The sequence below is a fragment of the Xiphophorus hellerii genome, chromosome 1 (assembly GCF_003331165.1).
Source record: "Xiphophorus hellerii strain 12219 chromosome 1, Xiphophorus_hellerii-4.1, whole genome shotgun sequence".
In the NCBI taxonomy this organism is placed as follows: Eukaryota; Metazoa; Chordata; class Actinopteri; order Cyprinodontiformes; family Poeciliidae; genus Xiphophorus; species Xiphophorus hellerii.
In genome coordinates, this window is record NC_045672.1 from 8,758,988 (window position 1) to 8,779,257 (window position 20,270).

At 39.3% G+C, this 20,270-nt stretch overlaps 3 protein-coding genes across 3 annotated transcripts; 1 reads left to right on the top strand and 2 right to left on the bottom strand.

Moving 5' to 3' along the window:
* The first annotated feature begins 389 nt into the window (after positions 1 to 389).
* Positions 390 to 6,555, top strand: lrrc47 (leucine rich repeat containing 47). The gene is made up of 7 exons (XM_032570721.1): positions 390 to 1,097; positions 2,335 to 2,778; positions 2,865 to 2,981; positions 3,248 to 3,363; positions 3,837 to 3,939; positions 4,156 to 4,245; positions 5,642 to 6,555. Exons 1-7 carry the CDS (start codon positions 405 to 407, stop codon positions 5,861 to 5,863), a joined length of 1,785 nt encoding a protein of 594 aa, XP_032426612.1. The 5' UTR covers positions 390 to 404; the 3' UTR covers positions 5,864 to 6,555.
* A 9-nt stretch (positions 6,556 to 6,564) lies between these two features.
* LOC116719734 (rhamnose-binding lectin-like) lies at positions 6,565 to 13,964 on the bottom strand. The gene is given in 19 exon segments (XM_032562380.1): positions 6,565 to 6,611; positions 6,728 to 6,831; positions 7,593 to 7,725; positions 7,835 to 7,879; positions 7,972 to 8,074; positions 8,076 to 8,082; positions 8,894 to 9,029; positions 9,647 to 9,709; positions 9,785 to 9,817; positions 10,184 to 10,217; positions 12,076 to 12,101; positions 12,346 to 12,449; positions 12,544 to 12,676; positions 12,799 to 12,843; positions 13,076 to 13,187; positions 13,317 to 13,453; positions 13,540 to 13,599; positions 13,689 to 13,721; positions 13,817 to 13,964. Coding segments are annotated over 19 exon segments (1,341 nt in total). The 5' UTR covers positions 13,842 to 13,964; the 3' UTR covers positions 6,565 to 6,603.
* Positions 13,965 to 15,451: 1,487 nt separating this feature from the next.
* On the bottom strand, positions 15,452 to 20,169 carry casp9 (caspase 9, apoptosis-related cysteine peptidase). Its single transcript, XM_032570731.1, is given in 13 exon segments — positions 15,452 to 16,515; positions 16,619 to 16,728; positions 16,806 to 16,994; positions 17,108 to 17,255; positions 17,677 to 17,766; positions 17,833 to 18,009; positions 18,118 to 18,138; positions 18,140 to 18,180; positions 19,129 to 19,165; positions 19,167 to 19,213; positions 19,313 to 19,463; positions 19,465 to 19,521; positions 19,614 to 20,169. Coding segments are annotated over 13 exon segments (1,305 nt in total). The 5' UTR covers positions 19,746 to 20,169; the 3' UTR covers positions 15,452 to 16,410.
* Positions 20,170 to 20,270: the final 101 nt, after the last annotated feature.

The following is a 20,270-nucleotide window of genomic DNA, read 5'->3' on the forward strand; positions in this document are numbered from 1 at the left end:
GGATAATTATGATTTTTGAGTGGAAACGGGACAGATTACTCAACTACGAGTTTATGCACAAGAAAACAAATCTCTGACTGCTGCTAATGCTTTTGTTTTCCGATTATATAGTGTGATGGACTTGCTTCCAAAAATTACATAAGGTGTCCTTTTAAATGTAATTTTAAAAAAAAAAGACATAAAACATAAATGTGCATGTGTTTGCATGCTTGCCAAGTTGGTGTTTTTGTTAGTGGATGCCCGGTGAGTCATCTAAACTTTACCTGAAAGCGAAGAAGTAAATAAATCAGATTTGTCTGTTTTATTAAGGTTGCTAAAATAAAAATATATAAAATTTGTAAAATGTTTTAATTTATTGAGAGGGATCGCGCAGACTTGTGAAACAGTTTTGTTTCCACGCTTATATGCTGTCCACACCTTTCAGTCCAGTAGGTGGCAGTAAAGCTACTCGAGCTGCGTGTGAGCTTCCCAACAACTCTCAAAAGAAGAAGAGCTCCATCGAGCTCCTTTCATTTCTCCTCGGTAGCATGACTAACATGGAAAAGTGGCCCGAAATAGAGAAAGCAGCGACAGAGCAGCGACGTGAGCTGGTTTTACAGGGCGGTGGCGTTGATCAGAGGATTTCTTCCTGCGGGGGGCTTCCCTCTTCTCTTTATTCCCTGCAGTTGCTGAATTATCTTGAAGTCAGCCAATGTCCGAGTTTGACAGAGATCCACGTGGAAATCCAACATCTGACCAACCTCCAAAGCCTGGTCCTGTGCAGGAACAAGCTGACCTCTGTCCCGGATGTCATCGGCATCCTGAAGTCGCTGAAGGTCCTGGATCTGTCCGTCAACAACCTGAAATGCTTGCCACAGGGGATCGCTCAGTTGAAGGAGCTGAATACTCTTAATGTGAGCTGCAACTGCTTGGAGGCTCTTCCAGGTGGCCTGAGTCAGTGCACCAAGCTGGCGACCATCAATGTCTCCAAGAACCAAATCACTACTTTCCCTCCTGATCTCTTCTCCGAGCGGCTGGACCTGCTCAGCACCCTGGTGGCCTCTGACAACTCAATCCACGAGCTGAGTGGAGAGATTTGTAAGCTATCAGCTCTAAAGGTGAGATCTCGCAAAGTACTGTGCAGTCCATCACGACACACTAGTAAGAACGTGGCAAAATAGTGCCATAGTGACTCAAGAGGAGCTGCAGGGATCCACCGCTCAGGTGGGGAAATCTGTCAACAGTTGCTCAGTTCAGCAGTTGCCGAATGAAAGCAATTAGAAGTTCTTTTTAAAGTGTATTAAAAGTCATTTAAAGGATACCTGGCACCTGGAACAAGGTGCTCTGGTCAAATGAGACCGAAATGTAATTGTCAGATCTATATGCAGTATACCAGGTGTAGCAAAAAAAAGAAAAAGAAAAAAACTAATACTGGACCTTTCCCAGAAAATACTTTTCCAGTGCATGGTGGTGGCAGAATCAGGTTGTGGGATGCTTTAGTTTAGCAGGGCAGGAAAGCTGGTCATAATGGAAGAGAGAATTGAGCTAAAAGTTTGGGCAATATCTGAAGGAAACGTGCAAGAGCCTGATAAAGCTGTTGCGACTGGACAGGACGTTCATTTTCCAGCAGGACAACAAACCCTAAACATAAAACCATAGCTGCAGTACAATGGTGTTGGTCAAAACTCAGTCATGTTTAGGAATGGCCCAGTCAAAGTCCAGACTTAAATCCAACTGAGAATCTGTGCCTAGCCTTGGGGGAAAAAAATCCTGAAACCTATCTTGGACTGAGTTTGAGGTATTTTGCAATGAAGATTGTGCAAAAATGTCAGACTCCTGATGTGAAAAGCTGGTGGAGAGACATACTCTGCGAAACTGGTTCTGCAATGTTTAGTCACAGGAAGTATGAACACATATGCACCCCACACTTTTCACGGTTTTCTTTACCGAAAACATGCAAAACCATCTGTCATCTTCCTTGTACCTCATAATAATGCACTACTTTGTTGGTCTATTATAGAGATGTAAACAATGATTCAAATTACAATTAACTGTCGAATTAATGTTTTATTATATTAAAATTAGTTCCCATCTACTTGTAACTTAATGCGAGAGAAAAGTCAGATTTTTAAGAAAATGGCCGCTTATCAATTAATTGTTAGTCTATCAATAAGATTAGTCAACTTTAGACTAAGTTATTAATCAAGAACTTTCATCTGTAGTCTTATTACATAAAAGCTCCATATAAAATCTTGACGTTTACAGTTGTAATGTGACAAAATGTGCTATTTTTCTAGGGTGTGAAACTCAGCTCGTGCATACGGTTTTGTCTTCCTTACAGTCGGCCTTCAGCAGGTGCTGGATGTCTCCAACAACAAGCTGAGTGAGATTCCTTCAGATCTGAGCGACTGCCCCAAGTTGAAGGAGATCAACTTCAAGGGCAACAAGCTTGGCGACAAGCGCCTGGAGAAGATGGTCAATGGCTGTCAGACCAAGTCCATCCTAGAGTACCTGAGAGGCAAAGGAAGAGGAAGACGGGATGAAGAGGGAGGCGACTCTGACAAGAAGAAAAGGCAGCAGCAGCAGAAGAAGAAGGGAAAGGCGAGGGAGGAAAAAGATGAGGTGGAGGAGCTGAACAAGATGGTGGTGAGGGTGCTCCATGTCTCCGAGGCGCCCACGGCGCTCACAGTTAAGGTCAACGCTGAGGTCAAAGATGTCCGACCGTACCTGGTGTGCTGCCTGGTCAGAGGAATGAGTCTGAAGCCAGGGAATGCTCTGAAACGCTTCCTAATGGCTCAGGTAAAAACCAAACGCCCAAAAGGCTATGTTTATGAAATGCTTCCTACCACTAGTTAGTAATGTGTAACTACTCAGATGTTTTGCAGACAAAGCTCCACGATGATTTGTGTGGTAGAAGAACAATTGCAACCATCGCGACCCATGATGCGCAGCTTGTGAAAGGTCCACTGGTTTACGATGTGAGACCACCGACCCGACTGAAGGTATGCCGCTGCAGAGGGCTTTCATTGGAGTTGAACAGCAGTTCTAAATTACTGTGCAAAAGTCTTGACCATCATCAGTAGATTAATTCAGCAAAGGAGCATGCAAGAAAACCTTAACAGGCCTTCGGGAAACCAAAATACTGCAGGAACCTCTCCAGCTAAATATTATAAGGAGTGGTGGGAAATGTCTGCACAGTATTGTATAGATGACATGTAGATGAAAAACATCTAAAGTTTCTCTCTGGAATTGCATTTTTTTTTTCCAGGTGGTGCCCCTGGGTCGGAGGGAGATGACGGCCGTCGAGCTGATAAGACAGCTTCATTTAGAGGCCGATGAGCTCAGGAAGCAGAAGAAGAGGCAGAATGTGACCGGCCTCCACAAGTCAGTAACCCTTCCACACAACACGGCAGCTGCGGAGTTAGTTTCCTCTGGAAATGTCAACATTGCGTCAGACCACAAAAAAAACAACCTACTTTGTCACAGCTTAACATTATAGACATGTTATGACTTACACAGTCATGGGGAAGATTGCTGACTTGGGAATTGTCCAGCAGAAACGGAGGCTTTCCTCAAGGTTTTTGTTAAGGACACTTTAACAGGGAAAACATATTGATGGGGACTTGAGTGGAAGTGTCAGAAGAAAAAAGACTGGACTGTTGGTTGTTCGTCAAAAATCCTCTTTTGAGTTGGTCCCAGAGGAGGAATGGCAAGGAAATACACTTCAGTCAGCCAAAACACTCTTGTGTTAGGATTCTGTTTTTTTTTATTTGTCTCATGTAGTGTTCTGTTTGGTGTGCTGGTCCTTCAAAGTTGCCTTTCTCTGCCAAGTAGTTTATAGATTTCTTCTTCAACAGATACCTGCAGCTTTTGGAAGGGAAATCCGTCTACCCCTGCTTAGTGGATGCAGATGGAGATGTGATCTCATTTCCACCAATTACTAACAGTGAGAAAACCAAGGTCTGTGCGTAGTGTTTGTCTGCTGGCTTTCTTTTGAAGACACTTTGACAGTCAAATGAGCTTTGAACAGCACTAAGTTAAACCATTTACAGAAATCAAATCGTATTTAATTTAGCAAGTGTATCTGGTTTTGCTAGATGACTCTGTCATACCCCAATATATTGTTTTGATTCTTCCTTATCATATAACAGAGCACACAACTTCTTTCTTGTGCAGATCAAGAAGACGACGACAGAGTTGCTGATAGAAGTGACGAGCTCAACCAGCCTGCAGACCTGTAAAGATGTCATGGATGCTATGATCATAGTAAGCGTCCAGTTTTCTGTATCTTGTTTGGCTGGCACTGTTTTGTTTTCTCATGCAGGCCACCAATTGAATTGACGCGTGTCACACATCCTGACACGCGTCAGGATGTGTGAAAATAAAGTGTTAGATTTCACGTCCCAGTTCGTCCTTGAAGTGGAGGTGGAGGAACGTTGGGGAAAAGATTTGATTTCTGCTCATTTCCGAGACCCGATTGTCAACAAATGTAGACGTATATTTTTTTATTATAAAAAGAAATGTTTTATTCTTTTTAGCTATTTCCAAGCACCAGCAAATGATTGATCGGTTTTCTGAACAATCGAATAACACACAGACTGTCCGAGGTAAACTGCTCAGCTGACTTGGTGTTGTGGCTCTTTTCGAGCACTCCAGTTGTTTTTCTCCTGAGTGGAGTTGGATATTTTATTTTCGAGTGCAAGGTTTTGAAAGAACATGGTGTTTTAGAAATAGTCACAATAATTCCCCTCAGAAGGGAAGAGTTGCTGATGGTAAATGTTGCCAAGCCTAACAAGAGTTGCTAAATCACAGAGCCAATGCAATTTTCAGCCATTTTGCTGCTAAACTGTTGTATAAGCTTTACACTCTAAACTATGTTCTCACCGGAAAGCCAACAAAATGTTCAAAAATGCATGTTTTTAGGTTTCTGTTCACTGATTTCTACTCTCCCCAGAAATACAGGCTTCAAATGTACAGCATTTCATTTCAGTGTTCAGTCAGGTCAGGAGGAAGATGAAAAAAGTACAGAAAAACAATGATTTCCAGACCTAATTCCCTTTTCCCACCGTCAGAAGTTGTTCTCTTTCTTTTCTTCAATGTGTCCCTCCATAAGCGTCTTTCCTTTGCTTTTTTTATTCATTGTCTTTGCTTTCGCCTCATATCATTTTTGCAAAATCTTTCCTTTCTTATTTCTTATTGTGCCTTTATTCGTAAGTGCTCTTTTCTTCTGTAACAGTATCCAACCTGCCTGCCTTCGTTCTGGTCTTCCTTTCTTCTCTCCATTGTGTCCAATCTTCTCTGTTGTTAATTCTTTGTACTCATCTCTTCCCTTCCTTCCTTTCCAGGTGTCCTTTCTTACTTCTTAATTGTTTCCTTACAGGCCTAACAAGCCAGGCAATTTTCACATGGAAATGATCTTTGTAATTGGCATTAAAAAACACTCCCTGCAAAAATCTTTTCTTGTCTTTTAGTGTCTGATTAAAAGTTAAGCTACATTACAATGCGGATTTGCTCAAATGTTTTACAATGAATTCGATTCATGCCGCATTTGTTTCACGGCTTTTTAATCAGAATTCATCAAATTAAAAATGTTAATTTAATTGTTCTGACATTTGCTTGTGCAGCAGCAGCTTCATTGTACGGCTGATTGTTTCCTCACCAGAAAATGGCAGAGTTGAACAAGTTCACTGCCGAGCATCAGGAGGAGGCCGGGTCAGACGGAGAGGAGGACGGCGCACGGCAGCCAGCCGCCGACGCAGAAACCTCCAGCCAGCTCATCGTCCAACAGGTCCGAACCGTCGATCAAGATGGGAACCTGAAGGTGGTTTACCCGTCAAAAACGGATCTCTCCAAAGAATTCAGTAACTTCACTGTCATTTGGTAGTCATATTTAATGTCAGCACCCATTTACAGCCGATCATTTTAACAGTTTTCCCTTTTGAACCCTGAGCTTTTCTCACAGTCCGTTTGGTACGATGCGTCCGACTTCACACATTCAAAACAAACACGTTTGTATGAAATATTGACCGAATGTAAATGTACCCATCTAGTTATTGTATGAATTTTTTCAGATTTTTGGATGCATCCCCAAGCAACAAATACTCCAAATGTCTATTTTTCTGTGATCTTTTTTTTTTTTTTTTTTTACGCACACAAATCCCCATTGGTCAGTGTCACTTACTTTTACTGGTCACTTTTTCTTGCATTTTCACAGATTTATTTTGATTCTTTAACTTTCATTATTGATCTATTTCGGTTTTTTGGCATAAACCTTTCTCTCGTGCAGGGGACAACATGGTAACTGAGCCAGAATGTGGAGTTCAGGCAGAAAAAAACAAATCATGAACACAACAATGACATACATGCTAAATTTATTATTTCTTGACAGTTTTAATTCTTTAGGCAGACCTGAGTAATGTAACTCCTCAATGGGAACCAAATACACTTGCCAACATCTGCTGAAAAAAATAATCATATAATCAAATAATCTGGTCCAATTACAGACATTACACATTAGCATGACCTATACTAATCTGGGTATAATTTTGTTCAAAATAAAATTATATGTGCTAACAATGTGTTTTCCAATTCTTGTGTTGATCATGCAGATCTTTCTGAAGTCACTCAAAGATCTGCAAACAAAACAGAATTTTCAAATCAGAAAAGACACTTACTGCTACGGATAGTTGATCTAAGAAAGTGGCACACCTTTGTCACAAAGGGACAAAAAAGCCTTTAAGCTACTCACATTCACATGTGTAAGCCACCTCCAGGTACTTGAATGTGCCTGTGCACGGGTCTCCAAAAACTGAGTTGTGGGCTCTGATTGTGCAGCTGTTTTTCCCGTTACAGCTGCGGATGAGCAGGTGACAGACAAACCGTTAGTGCTGCTTTCCCAGTGAAACAAGAAGTGTCTTTTTTTTTTTTTTTTTTTGAAGCAGTTTTTCCTTTTTCCAGTTTACGTTTGTTTGTTAAATTTGTCTCTTAATCAAGATTGAAATCTCAAAAGGGCACATTATTCACACACCGATGATGGAAAGCTACTGGATTGTAGCTGCAGCCTGCCCTGGGGCAGTCGCACAGAAGCAAGGCTGCAAGTTTGCCAGCCCTTCTGACTAACACCAGCAGCCAATGCGGTGTGAAGTGTCTTGTCTCGTGCAGGCAGACCGGGAATTGAACCAGGCAACCCTCTGATTGCAGGGGAAGCAATAGTAAGACCAGTATATGGCTGGTGAGATTGACTGTGGTTAATCAGCTAATTCATGACTTAAAGGAAGTAATTATTTCACGTAGGGCCAGGTTAGTTTGGATAGCTTGTTTTTGTTTCCCTCTTAATAGTATTACTTGTTTATACTTGGTATGAATTTTTGTGAATTAAATTTTGCTTAATCTGGAAGTTATAAGTGGAACAAAAAAGAAAAACCAAGAGATCTGTTTGGAGACCAACACTTCATAGCTCTATACTAAATGCTAATGCTTCCACTGGATCTTGTTATGGATACACTGTAAAACCTTCGAGCCGCATTTAGTTGTGCCTGAGGTCAAAAGTGTATGAGGAGTTTTATTATGTTATTTTATGTTTATTTCCCTTAGGAAAATGACCCAGTACTTACGTTTGAGCCACTATGTTGGTGGGGTTTGAGCAGTAAACGTTTTCAGTTTGAGAGGCAGGCCGTCTGTAAGAGCAGGTGGTGCGGTCTCGACGTCCGTAGTCGGCCCCATAGACAAATATGACCTGCCCATAATCTGATAGAGAGCGGGAAAATAACTTGCACACACAGCGGTGATAAAGTAATCATTCTCATGTTTGTTTAATTCATACTCATTCATTTGTAAATGGAGAATAAGTACTCACCACAATACAAATGTGAATTGGAGTGTTCACATGTGACAAGACGATCTGTGAAAATGAGCAACATGGACAACCTTAGACATTTCACGACTTTATGTGCAGCTCTGCTCAGTTCATGGTGCCATTCAAAGATGACTGACTTGCTGGGAGGCAGGTGTAATTGGTCTCCAGATACTTGGCGATGCCGACGCAGGGATCGGAGCTGCGGACGTCGCCTGTGTTGAACTCACACACCCTCTTGCCAGTCACACCTGTTACAATGACAGTTAAAGCGCGTGCCACTGAATTCCTCAATAGTGCAATAAAAGAAAAATAATGTATACAGAAGATTAAATATAATCACTAAACTTCTGACTCCTCACCAGTTAGTTATTCTCTACCTAAATGTTGCGCATCTTTTTTTGTAAAGGGTACTTCCCTGTTTTTCTAACCTTCAAATAGAAAACAGTCGGCTGCTAATAAAATCATCTTGATAATCAAGTGAGCACATCCATAAAGGCAGGACTTTGGTCAGCTTGCTGGTCTGGGTACTGACACAACGCTGTGGCGAAGACGTCAGCAATGACCTGAGAGTAGCAACTCCTAATTTATCTTGGAAGAAAATTTAGCTAATTTTCAAACTATTGAAAGACCCCTGCTCTAGAAGATTCATGTGCCAAAAAAGAAGAATAAAAAATTCAGACAAAAATGTAACTTTCCAAGCTAGTAGGTCTTGTATGCCAATTCTCTCAAACACAAACATTTGAGCTCCTGACTTGACCTGTAACCTGCTCTCAGTGGCGCAAAAGGTTTGTATGCACTGTGTGCAACACATAGGCGCACTGCACTTGAGAGGGTGCCAAAGTGACAGCTACAAAATTATTTTTAGTCGCCATTTTCTATATTTAACAGCTGTTTGCGTGTGTGTGTGAATGATTTGATCAATAACAGAGGCACGACACAGATTAGGCACCTCTCAGGAGAGATGCCGCATGCAACTCGGAAAGCTACATAGTTGTGCTCCTACTTGCTGTGCGTAGCGACATAGTTTTGATAGCTAAAGTTGGCCATAATGAGGCTTACCTGTTTTTGATGATGCCCACAGCGCCGTCTTGAGAACACTGTGTGTTGGCAAGCTGCTGGGGAGACTTGCCCTCACTGCAGATCTGTCGGTCAGCTCGTCCATACAGGGCTGCCTGCACACTGATCACTCCGTTATCTGTTACACGCAACAGAAAACCATAAGGAACAATACTGGATGTTTTGTACTTAATGTTTGGTTTAATTTCTGTTCCTAATATGCAAAGACAGTTTTTCAGATACAACAAGCTTGACTAAAATTCATAGTTTACAATCAAGCCATTGACTGAAATTCCATTTTTTATATGATGAAAGCTGCAGTAACTATTATAAGGAAATGTTTCCTTTTTTACATATTTGTTAAAGCTATCACCATGTCGTGACAGTATAACATGACAGATAATCTGTGTAAAAAAAATCAATCAATTCTGCCTGCTATTGTCCTGTTGTCATCTACAAAAATGCACCTTTCCTGGTCAAAAAAAACTATAGGTCATCATTTAAAAAAAACCAATCCCAGCACAAACAATCATCCATGTGTTCGCGCTGACCGGGAGAGGTGCATGTTTGCAGATGGCAATAGTAACTCTGGGTGGGAAGAGGAGCTGTATCTTTTCACAGATTATCTCTCGTACTATGCTTTCACGACCTGAGGACAGTTTTAACATGCAAGAAGCATTTCTGTAAAAGTTACATACTGCGACTTTAATGTAAGATTTATTCAATTGTAAAGTAAATTTAGGTCTTTTAGCTAACCACAGCTCAAATGCTGGATATTATCGCTGTCGTCACAGGTTGTGGCCTTTTCGGTAACAGCAACTGTAAAAAACAAATAAAAAGTGCTTTAAGTAAAAAGTATTAGTTATGTAAATTTCCATAACTGTAAATACTTACCAGATACCATGAGTAAGCAAGCTGTTGCAAGCACTAGGGATAGAGAAAAGTGCCAGATCGTAATGAAAAAGCTCACTTTGCATTTTATTGTGAAATTGGCCAAACATAATCGTTCTGTTTTATAGAGAGATAAATCTTTATTGTCATTGTCACAAGGACAACGAAATTTAAAAGGTGCCATCAGTCAGTGCATATGCTTAAAAACAAAAAATAACTGTCTCACAATTCACACACAATGTAAAAATTAACAAATAACTGTTAAAAAATATATATATATATATGTGTATATATAGTCCTTACTTATAAATTTAGCAGAATATAATCACAGAGAGAGAATATATTTAGGTATTGTTGATTTGTTATACCGGTGATCACTGTTATAATTTTGAGCGTACTCACATAGCGCAGAGCTGAGTCTGAAGGACAGCATGGTTCAAAGATTGTAGTATCCAACGAGAAGCTGGACTGATGCTGACACAAGACTCCTCTATTTATGCGGCTGGATGAAGAGCTGAACAAAGGCTTGACTTTATTCAATTGGCTCTTATCCACCTGTAAAAAAATGTGGCCGTGACTCCAGTGCAACTGGGTCAAGATGGAGCAACAAAACAAGAGCACAATGACTTTACTGTGCAGTGCAAAGAATATGACTAAGATCAAAGTGTGGCTCCTCCCATTAATAGATTAATACATAATCACATTGCAGTTAGAGAAGTGAAAAATTAATGAAGGTAAATCCAAAGTTACCAAATGTTACTGTTATAGTTGGTGTTTCCCCCTTTAAATAAGCTTTGAGATGACTCATCCGTTTACTGTAAAGATAGTCAGTTCTGTGATATTTCCTGGATGTACTTCCTTGAGAGAGGATCTCCTGTACTGAACGATTACAGGTTCCCCCTAAAATATGTGAATCATTTACTTAAACTTAGTTTTTTTTCCCCTTATTGGTATGGCTGAGGAAAACCCTATTGGTATGACATTCTGCTGAATTTTAAAGTACAAAATTACTACATCGGTGACAAAGCTTTCATCTGAGGTCGTTTGATCTCTACAGTTAACGAACGTTTGATCGTCTGAAGTCGTGGTTTAAATTAGTCAAATGAAGGTTACCCGCATTATTTTTTTGCCATTAAAATGATCCATATTTGAACTTAATTGAATGTAGTTTAATGTTACAGTTCCTGAACATGAAACTGACTTTATCCTGTAATATTAGGTCGATGTGATCAGGGTAGAAGTGCAAGTCTGGCAGAAAGCTTTAGCCAAACAAAGCCAGGCCCGACTGACTCAACCATGACTGATCACCCTGTGGACTAAAAACGGTTTATGATTGTCTGCGTCGGCGAGACATTTGGATCTTTCTCTCATCTCAGACAGAATTTAAAACACACCCTCGCAAGGTCCACAGATTGTTTATAATAGACTTTTAACTAATACAAAGTGGGCACTAATCCATAACAGATGTGGTAATTTTCCGTCCAGTTTTTCTAAACAGATGTTCTTTTTTATAGTATTTTAACGCCCAAAAGAAGAAGTGAGACTACAAAAAATTCAACAGAAATCCTGGATTCAGGTGTCAGATACTTTTATGATAAGTTTATTTGTTGGTCAACAGAGAGATTGGTTGCTTTACGGACAACAGAATCATTTATAAAGCATAACACTTTGATTTATGTGTATAGAGAGTTCCCCCCTCCACCCCCACCAGTTTAAATTTTAGAAAGTTCAAAAATTTTTCCAACTCTGACAAAGCACTTTGTCAGAGTTGTTGATAAAATCATCTATTTAGGTTAAATGACATGATATTATATACGGGAAGCAGCACTTAGATTTCTAATTTTATAAATTGTACAGTGTTATTGAATTATTTAAACTTCTGTGTCATTAAAATTCAGATTCAAGTTGAAACATAGACTGCAGTACTTTAAACGTCAGCATTAAACTGTCTTCAAGACAAATGAAACCTCCTCTGACTAACATTTAAAATGTCACCTGTACAAAGAGCATATTGGAGATAAATTACAGTAACAGCATTTTGTGTTGCAGGTTTCCTGAACAGTCGATAGCACCTGTTGTTAGCTTTTATCCCCTCTTTGACTTCCTGGAACACCTAGAATTACCAGACAAAGTCACATTCCTGGCAGAAGTCTTAAAAAAGGAACAGTTTTTTAATAAAAACAAACTTTTATTATATATTTTATTTAACACGAGAAAGTAGATGAGTAAGAAAAGAGCCCTTAAACATGACGGATGCAGATTATCTTGTATTTTTTTTGTATGATCTGTTTTTATATCTGCTCATCTGGAGTGACAGCATCTGAGGAGGGAAACAAAACAAAGCATAAGATTTCTGCTTTACGGTACTGATTGAGCAACATAGTCACACTTTTACTTTACAATTAAATACCAAATCTACTTAAAAACTGAAACAATGAAGATATATATTTATATACTAAAGTGTTTAGCCGCTTAAAAATATTTGCTTCTATTCTTTTGTTCTTGGCCGACGTAGACCTACGCTAACTTTAGTGTAGCTCAAGACAGCGTTTCAGTCCACTTACATTGGCAGTGGTAAGCCACCTCCAGGTACTTGTAAGTGCCCACACAAGGATCTCCAAACACAGAGTTGCTGGCTTTAATGATGCAACTGTTTTTACCTTGGCAGCTGTAAAGGGGCACAACGAATCCGATTTCTCAACTGAAGCCAGTATAGATATACAGGCTTGCCGAAGCAAGCTGGAACAGAACGGAGAAACTACCTTTCAGCAACTTTGCTGGTGGGGCTGGAGCAGGCCGTGTTTTGGATCTGATTGGCTGGGCGTCCGTACAGACATGTGGTCTGGTCTCTGCGTCCGTAATCAGCTCCATGGACAAAAATAACCTGGCCTTGATCTGACAACAAGAAAGGATGGATTGTTATATCTTTGATGGATTGTCAAGGATATAGATTGATATGGCATGTAATCTATATTGTCGTATAGATTATATGTATTTTGAAAAAAAGTAGATCTTACCACAACTTAAGTCTGATAGAGAGTGCTCACATATCACGCGGTGAACTGAAAAAGTTGCAGAAATCACATGATTACAAAATTAACCCCAAACGCTGTTCTGCTGTGACGGACAATATAAATCTCCATGACTGGTTTCCACTGCATCACCTTTATATTTAGTACTCCACTACAATCAAGAATCCAGTTAAATCAAACACATGTTAGATGTGTGTAACTCTACTCACTTTCAAGTAAGTTTAAAGTCTTAGTTTAACCAAACCCAGGCGGGGCGACTTACAGGCAGGGAGGCAGGTGTAGGTGGTCTGCAGATATTTGGCGGTGCCCCTGCAGGGATCAGATCTGCCAAAGACATCTGTGCTCAGCTCACACACCTTTTTTCCATTACATCTGCAAAAAGACAAAAATGACTAGAAATCAAGTGGACTCACAAAAGTTCTGACATGTACCAACTTTGAATATACATGTAATTATTCTGTACTGTACACCTACACAGCTGAGCCACTTCAACTGTGTACCTTTTCCTTGACGACATTAGCGACTCCAACAAGAGAGCAGTCGGTGTTGGAAACCTCATCTGGACTCTTTCCTTCATTGCACGTCACATTGTCCTTACGGCCGTACAGGGACGTCTCGACACTTATCACGCTCTCCAAATCTGTAGGAAACAAACCGAGTAAGACTTGAATAGTTTTAGTTTGACACTAAACCAAACCTCTTAATCCTTTAGTTTCAAGGTCATACCACAGCTCAGACGATGCACAACGTTGTCCGCACAGGTGGTAACGGTCTCTTTAGCGATACCTAAGGATGCATCATAAGAGTATGATTATAATACAGGAAGCTTGGAAATGTATCCACACTTCTTCAAACCAGACAGAAAAGCTGTGTACCTGCATCTACAAGCAGCCAGGTTGATGCCAGATCTGGAAAAGAAAATCTACTAAGTCCTTACTAACATATGACCCATCAAAAACAATTTAACCTCATCCAGAAAGACATTTTAGGAGTTTATACTCACACAAAGTAGCACTGAAGAGCATCATGGTTATAGACGATTCAAACGTTGGTGGACAGAAAGAAAGACTGAGGGTGGGAACAGGCTTGCTCAGTATTTATTCATGTGAAACTAGGGCAGCCGACTGTTTTTCATGAGAAGCCTGAACCTGACTCCTGTGGCACTTATTCAGCTGGCTATAACACACCAAAAATCTACAATAACATCATAACCCCAAGAGGGATATGAAGCAGACATCCAGCCTGAGAGCAGAGAAGGAAAAAAAAAACAAAAAACAGTTCAAGATGCTTGCAGCAGTGAGCCAAGCCAAGATCAGCGGGAGGACAAAAGGGCCTGGAAAGAGTACATTACCCAGACTCGGGACAACCTCAAGTAGGGCAACACCACACAGGACAAACAACCATAGACAGACAGACACACTCAAACACAATGGGAAACTTAGACAATTATCCCCAACATGCTGACTGTTGAACTGCAGCATCCAGAGTAGCTGAAGTGAACCTTGCTTATAGAGAACATTCAAACTTCATGTTGATTGACCCTGTCTGGGTTTGGAGCCAACAACCTTTTTTATTTACTGCAATTGTAACACCTCTCTGCTCCTTCCTGCAGCTGCCCCCAATTAACGCCTAGATATATTTAAGTAATATGCAAATTACAATTTATAAACTTGTTTTTATTGAATTTGGCAACTAGATTCTGAATCTTGACAGAAAGTTCATCCTTCTCTATTGTTTAAGGTGGCAATAATAATGAATTAAGATTTGAGATCTAATTTTTTCCCACTGGGTGCTACAAATACTAATACTCAAACTGGAAAAATAATAAAAATAATAAAATAATAAGCATGCCTAAATGGGTTAGAGTGTTTACTGTTTCAGTTACAGACTCAGCCTTACGTTTGATGGGTCTAAAAGTTAAAACATGCTACATTAAGTAACTTTCTGACACAGTTGTGTTTTTATAGCTTATGGCTAAAAATAAATAACACTGTGACCTTCATTAATATGTGCCTCATTAAATTGATTAACCACAGTTGCACTAACTTTCTCTACTGCAGACAGAGTCATTTCTATTGAGCACTTTACGTTATAGATATTTTAATTTACAAAGAAGAGATCAAGTTTGTTGTACAAGAATGGAAAAAAAGGAGAAACAAAGCAGACATTAACAACAACAAAAAAGAAGTAAACTCTGATATAAACATTTCAGAGGTAGAAATGTTCATAAATGTGTTATTCATGCAAGCACAGTGTGTAAGAAATCTGTAAAGGGTTGCCAAATGCTCTGAAACAGTGATTAAATTATCCTTCAACGAATGTTGTATTTTTTCCAGATGTCATGTGTTGGAAAGCTCTTGCAGCCACATTTTGGAGTAGTGCTGGCTCTTTTCATATCAGAATTTATTTGTTTTTGCAATGATGAGTAGGAAATAAACTTTCGCTGTGTTGAAGTAACTTTTCTAGATACTATATCTAGAAAAACTATATATATATGTAGAGAGAGAGAGAGAATAGAAAAGGACACTGAGGAACATTAATATATAAAAAGAAAGAAAGAATGGTTGTCTAAATGGACTGAGAAGATCCTGTTGGGTAAAATAAAAGTCTATTTTACCCAACAGGAGCTTAGGTAAAATAGGTAAAATAAATATTGTGGTACACTTAAACTGGATTGCCTTTAATAAGAGTTCACAACTGGAGTAAAAATCTTTTCCTAAAACCCTTGGAAGAAAAAGGGCACTTGAAAATCTTCATAAAACTTGTGGGAATTCAAGGGGAATATTTTCATTCGTTTTCAGACGTTTTCATTGTGAGAAGCTTGAGAAGTATTAATCAAGAAAGACTAGACGACTTAATAGTAAAAGGTGCTTTATATAACTGGAAGTGATGCTATCTATGTAAGGGATAGTTTGTAAATTGCCCATCGTTCACCACATCAGCTGAAAAGAGCAAAGGCAAACGTACAGAAGTTGAAAATATGTGAGAACAATGGAGAAATATGGACAATCCACAGCAGAAAGAGAACATGTATGATTAAAAGGAACCTGAGGCCTGTAGAGTTAGATGAGACTTTATTTGAGAGAGCAGTTGATTTACAGACCTTCACAGCTGTTTGGTCTTGACCCAAACTGTTCTCCAAACTCTCAAAAGATGCTCTCTCTTTTTTCTGCCATTTTCTTTCAAACTGTGGACATTCACGTTTGTATATAAGTACAACCGATCACACAATAACGAGACATAAATGAACAAAGTAGAGATGGTGTTTTTTAAGTTACCGAAGAGCAGAAGTAAAACGTTATTTTAAACCTAATGTACAGTATGAGATTGTGGATTCATTTCTTTTCTTGGCTTATACATCAACAAAATCCCTACAAATAAATCGACTCAAAGTAAAACTTCTACAGTAGAAATTCATATTTTTAGTAGAATTGCCACTACATTATATCCAGGAAGTCCATGTATAAATCTAAGCAACAGTTAAAAATATCCACATTGAGCCATCATTTCCAACAACAGATACAAAATTGATTAAAAAAAATTCCCACATTTTACAATTAACTAGTCAAATGTGTTCAGCAGAGGAACAGTCTTCCACTATGCAGAGGTTTGAAAGTAGAGATGTTTTCGAAGGAAGTTAAAGGAGCCGGGCATCTGCTTGTACATCCCTTTTGCACTGTTTTGGGAGACTTCGTTGTTTACCTGAAAATAAACCGTGACAAACGGGAGATGATTGTGGTTGTTTAAAAAGATCTTGATAGGCGAAAGGGAAGCCTTTTGTGGTGGTCTAACAAGTGAAACTCACCATCATCAGCATGGTGGCCAAGTCATCAGTTTCTGCGTTCAGCTCAAGGATGCGGTCCAGTGTTTCTATGTACCAAGAACCTGCCTGAGTGTCTCTCCAGGAAACGAAACCTGAATTGGTCAAAGTGCCGTTAGGCAGGCGGGATGTTCTCGGTGACTACACACACGACTTAAAAGTTCAGACATACCAGGGAAGGTAGAGTAGGACACCAAGATGTCACTTGGGGTGGGCAGTGATGTTCTGGCATCCACCTCGTCAGCCAGGCTGAGAGACTCGCTGCTGGACGACGTCTGGATGGCGTCTGTCTGGTCGTCTTGCCCACCCACCGATGGGCAAGTCTCCGTAGGAGACATCTCAACTCCCATGTCTCTTTCATCTTAAAGACAGGAAAAGCGTTCTCTGTGAGAATGTTTTCTGTTTTTTTCCCCCCCACATTTCAATTTTGACGTCAAATCAAAATAAGAATTTCTTTGGTGTTTACTGGTGTACCTCCGCCACAGGCCTGAATGAAGAACAGCTTGGGTTTTCCTTGCAAAGAAGGGCAGTTCTTTCCGTTGAATAAATTTGTGATGTACTGAACTGTGATGTGAGAGCCGTCTGTACCATACACAGCGCCAGGGAAACGACTATGATTCACCTATAAACATAATTTAAGCACATATGTTCTTAGATGCCTACTTGTATTTAATATCAAGCAGAACCAGTTTCAAAGAGTTTTCTACCAAACTCTTTTGTGGCTGAAATATCATAGGTCTATCTTTCCTTTTAGAAACTTTTACTTTATTTATGAAATGACAACAAATGTCCTCTCAAAAAAAAATTACACTATGCCTAATTTTGTTCCTTTATGTTTATTGGACCCATTGGTGAAAACTTTTTTTTTTTTACTTACTGTAGAAGCCTAATATAACACAGCTTTAATTTGTGAGAGAGAAAAAAAAATCTACCACACTTCTAGCAATTTTTGTTTAACTAAAAATACTTGTAGCATTTATAAGTTGATTGAGAACATTGTAACTGATTTAGGAAAAAAAAAAATAGAAAACCCGAAGACTGACCTCAGTCCCATGGGAGAGGATGATAACCACACAGCAGTCATATTGAGAGTGATCCTTTTTGGACAAAGCTGACAGTTCCTGTTTGAGTTGCTGAAACGAGACAATGAGTTAGCTGAGCTGCCGTTGCAGAAACAGTCACTAGAAGAAAAGACTCACTCTTTGCTTCAGATTTGTCTTGACTTCCACAGCAAAGTTGAGTGCTAAGAATCTTCCCTCCAGCTTTTCACTGTCTACGTTGGAGCCTTTGCGATTGCTGAGGTTACTTTGAGGCTCAAAGTCTGCATTGTTTATGATGAGGCAACAACCACATGGACTGGAATCCATTTTATAGCACTGCCACATGAAAATATAGAAAAATCAACAATATGTAACCAGGAATTATATTGTTTACCTAGAGAATTACCAAAAGAAGAACATTAGTGAAAATTAAATGGTACTTACCTGAAGGCTATCTCGGCGTAATCCTGCCTTCTGGCCTTGGTTTAAAGTACTTCTCGTCAGGTGCTGTAGGATTACATACATTAAAGTACCTACACTACGTTACAGCTCAAGAATTTGCATCAGTTTGTATCACTTTGCATATTTTAAAGCATAAAAGCAGATGGATTGATGGATCCATCTGCTTTTATACTTTCTTTACATTGGATGAAATCCCAATATAAACAATGGGACAGATAATTAAATTTTGAATCCTTTTTTTCCAGCATCCAATGCATCTATTCCTTTGCCAATATGTCTGCATTTGACATATTACCTTGATTTGCATTATTTACAAGCTGTATTCAAACGTAGTTGCACTCTAGTATTTGGATTTGTACATCAGTTTATCAATAGCTGAGAAAGTGTACTTTACAACAAATAAAGTCCTGCCATTTTTAAAATAAATTCACTGTTTCGTTTATGACAGTTTTCAAAAATAAATGTGTTATTTTAATGTGTTATAACTCATTTTAATTGTTCTTTAAGTGCGTAGTGAAACAAATGCTATGACTTTTAATTTGAAACCGTACATACCCAATAATTACCAAAAACTGTTCAAATAAGAATGAGTTATTTTTTATCTTAAATTTTCTTCTCATAATTTAGTAAGCCAGTAGTAATGAGCACGTTTGGAGGGAAGATCATTTTTTGCACTCATTATGACCAACAATCACATTTGGAGAGCAGAATTTCAATGCAGGCTTGACAGAATTATAAGGTAAGGGCCAAGATTATTTTGTTGTGCTTTCAACCAAACATGAAAATGGTAATTTATTCATTTGATTTGTTATTTCAATCTCGTGCAGTCTGTGGTATGTGACTAAGATACAGCAGACATAACAAAACAGACAACCTTAAATAAACTGGCAACATTTGTACATTAAAATGTTTTTTCTATTTAAAAAAAAAAACCAACCTGATGGGCTTATTTACATTTATTAAAAAGGTACTATAAAGATTTGCTTCTCTTACTTGGACTGGAAGACTTATTGGCCCTTCTCTCCGGGACAGATGGGGACAATATATTTGCTTTGTTTATTAACATCCACAGGAGAGGCTGGAAAAGACAGGGATGGATAAAAATATTAGAGAGTTTTCTGTGTAAAAAAAAAAATAAATAAAAAGTCACGGTGAATGCTGCTTGTGTCTAACTTACGGATGGGCAGAGGCAGCACAACAGGGCGGACCGCTATGGGTGCGGCAGGCTGAACTTGAACTGGTGGAGCCCGGTTGAGCAGAGTTTCCATCAAGCCCTGCTGACCCGATTCACGCAGGCTCTCCAGGAACAGCGGGAAGGCTCGATTCCCCTCGGGTCTCCAAGTCCCGGACTAACTGTCTGGCCTGGTCCCGTCTGGTCCCCGAGCTCTGACGGACGACACCGTTGCAAGTCTTCGTCATTTTACTTTTGTCCTGAGTGCAGTTACTCAAACACAGTGACATTCACCAAGATGTCTTACCTTTATCGCGTCAATCATGTCCGGGGTGAAAACTTCCTTTTTAAGAAGGGGCTCATAGAGGGCTGAAGGATCCATATCCATTACTAAATTGATCCTGTTTTGTTGAAGAATGTTCTTGTGTTGCTCCTCCATTCTTCAGCCACCGTATCAACAAGTGATCGGTAAAAACAGAGGTGTACAGAAAATCTGTACCTGATAATTTGTTGTTTTTTTTTTAAGACCAGCTTATGACCTACCGTTTCGTAAAAACGAAACTTGTTCTTCCACACGTAAAAGGGTGATATCACGGCCCATATTTTATCGGTTGCACAAGCTACTTCCTTATTTACATCGCAGTTGTCTCTTCTGATTGGTCAAAGCGACGGAAGAAAAACACCAATGTGCGTTTGATTATTTTCACAGCGTATTTCGTTTAAACAGCCAACGTGCGGTGACGATTCACGATCCGAGCTATTCAACTATTAAAAAATGTAAATAAAAATGAGAAAGTTTTCACTAGCCAAACTAGTACCCGTTGTACAGTTTCCTATTATATTTCTATTTCTAATAAGGGCAGTATTTTTGAATGTTATAATCTTGCACATTATTACAAGGTGTCGACTGTTATGGTTAATTTTGTCATATGCTTACATATATTTCTAACACTTTTTGATCTTT

Bases quoted from the DNA above. Each gene is read 5' to 3' on its own strand.
- lrrc47 (XM_032570721.1), top strand. From the start codon at position 405: ATGCTGTCCACACCTTTCAGTCCAGTAGGTGGCAGTAAAGCTACTCGA. The intron at 3,940-4,155 runs GTCTGTGCGTAG...TTTCTTGTGCAG, and splicing joins CTAACAGTGAGAAAACCAAG to ATCAAGAAGACGACGACAGA. The intron at 4,246-5,641 runs GTAAGCGTCCAG...TTTCCTCACCAG, and splicing joins TCATGGATGCTATGATCATA to AAAATGGCAGAGTTGAACAA.